Source organism: Pyrus communis, chromosome 3 (assembly GCF_041283825.1).
Source record: "Pyrus communis isolate YQ-2024b chromosome 3, ASM4128382v1, whole genome shotgun sequence".
Classification (NCBI taxonomy): domain Eukaryota; kingdom Viridiplantae; phylum Streptophyta; class Magnoliopsida; order Rosales; family Rosaceae; genus Pyrus; species Pyrus communis.
In genome coordinates, this window is record NC_142567.1 from 22,679,977 (window position 1) to 22,681,489 (window position 1,513).

The 1,513-nt window shown below is 42.1% G+C and overlaps 1 protein-coding gene across 1 annotated transcript; it reads left to right on the plus strand.

Annotated features, from left to right (window-relative positions):
- The first annotated feature begins 393 nt into the window (after window positions 1-393).
- LOC137714305 (F-box/kelch-repeat protein At3g06240-like) lies at window positions 394-1,047 on the plus strand. The gene has a single exon (XM_068453547.2). It carries the CDS (start codon window positions 394-396, stop codon window positions 1,045-1,047), a length of 654 nt encoding a protein of 217 aa, XP_068309648.2.
- Window positions 1,048-1,513: the final 466 nt, after the last annotated feature.

Below are 1,513 nucleotides of genomic sequence, written 5' to 3' on the forward strand. Positions count from 1 at the left end.
GCTGAGGGAAAACCCTAACAACCGTCCGCCCGAGGTCATACACGAGATTCTTTCATGGTGGCAAGTTAAGTCCTTACGCCGCTTTGAGTGCGTCTCAAAGTCATGGCGTTCTCTGATCTCCGACCCCAAATTCCTCACAACGCACTTCATCAAAGCGATCAAAGACAAAGACCGTCTACACTGCCAAACACAAAGCGTCACGTTTACTGATGCGGCACATAATGGCCTCCACTCCGTGCATCTCGACAAGTTTCTCGATCACAAGTATCACGATGACCTAATGATACCGGTGATCGAAGTGTAGTAGCAGCCATCGAGCACGAGTATGTTTATAGCGAAGTGTCGGGTGTTTGGGTTTCCCTGTTGTGTTCCTGCAACGACCTGTTGTTATGCATGCTGTGCGACTCGAGGTTATATTTGGTTAACCCCTCCACCAAGGAAACCAAGAAACTACCAGAAATACCAAAAGAAGAGAAGTATCGTAGTTCAATCAATCTATATGGGATTGGATTTGATCACTCCACTTATGAACACAAGGTGGTTAAGGGACTCTACACGAAACACAATCGCTTAATCAACCTCTTGCTCGGTGATTTTCATGAAGACGTTGTGTTTAGTGTTTATACGCTGGAAACCGATTCTTGGAGAAAGATCGAGGGATCATTTCCCTACAGATTTTATGCAAGTGAACAAGGGATTATGCTGAATGGAGATCTCCATTGGTTCGGGGAAAGACTAGAAGACCAGTCACGGTTGATTGTTTCCGTCGCTCTAACGGGGGAGGAGAGGATTCGAGAAATTCCGCTCCCGCTTGAATGTGGTTATGTCGGAAGTACTAATCGGAGGATGAAACTGGGAGTCTTCAGACAATGGCTATGCATAACGTATTATTCTTGTCCTCGTGGTGGGACATATAACGAGTTTTGGGTCATGACGGAATATGGAGTGAGGGAGTCTTGGACTAAAATGAGGGTCTCCATCCCATATTCGAAGTTAAAACATTCCGGTTTCTGGACAAAGGGCTGGTTTGGTATTGTTGTGCTTTGAAAAAAAGCTGATTCTGCTGTGTTGTGAGAATAAGCAGCTGTGAAATAAAGCAGCAGAGTGTTTGGTAAATTTTTTTGTAAAAGTGCTTTTGAAAAAAAAAACAGTATTATAGTGTTTGGTAAATTTTTATGTAAAACAAATGTGAAAAAAAATCGGTACCAAACACAAAAACAGCTCCCAACTTTTTTTGATACCAACTTTTTTCAGAATCACATCGGTACCAAACCAGACCAAAGTCCCATGATTTGATGGTGTTCGGAGAACAGTTAATCATGTACAATTTTAATGACGAAAGCCATTGGAAGATTAGCATTCGTGGAATCTGGAAAGTTGGTCGTGTTTTTACGTGCTTGGAGAGCCTTATTTCGCTTAAACAACGTCAGAGGAGTAATTTGAAGATTGAAGCGTGAAGAAAGATCAATTCAGCTCAATCGCCTTGTTTTTAATACTTTTTTTTTTTTTCATG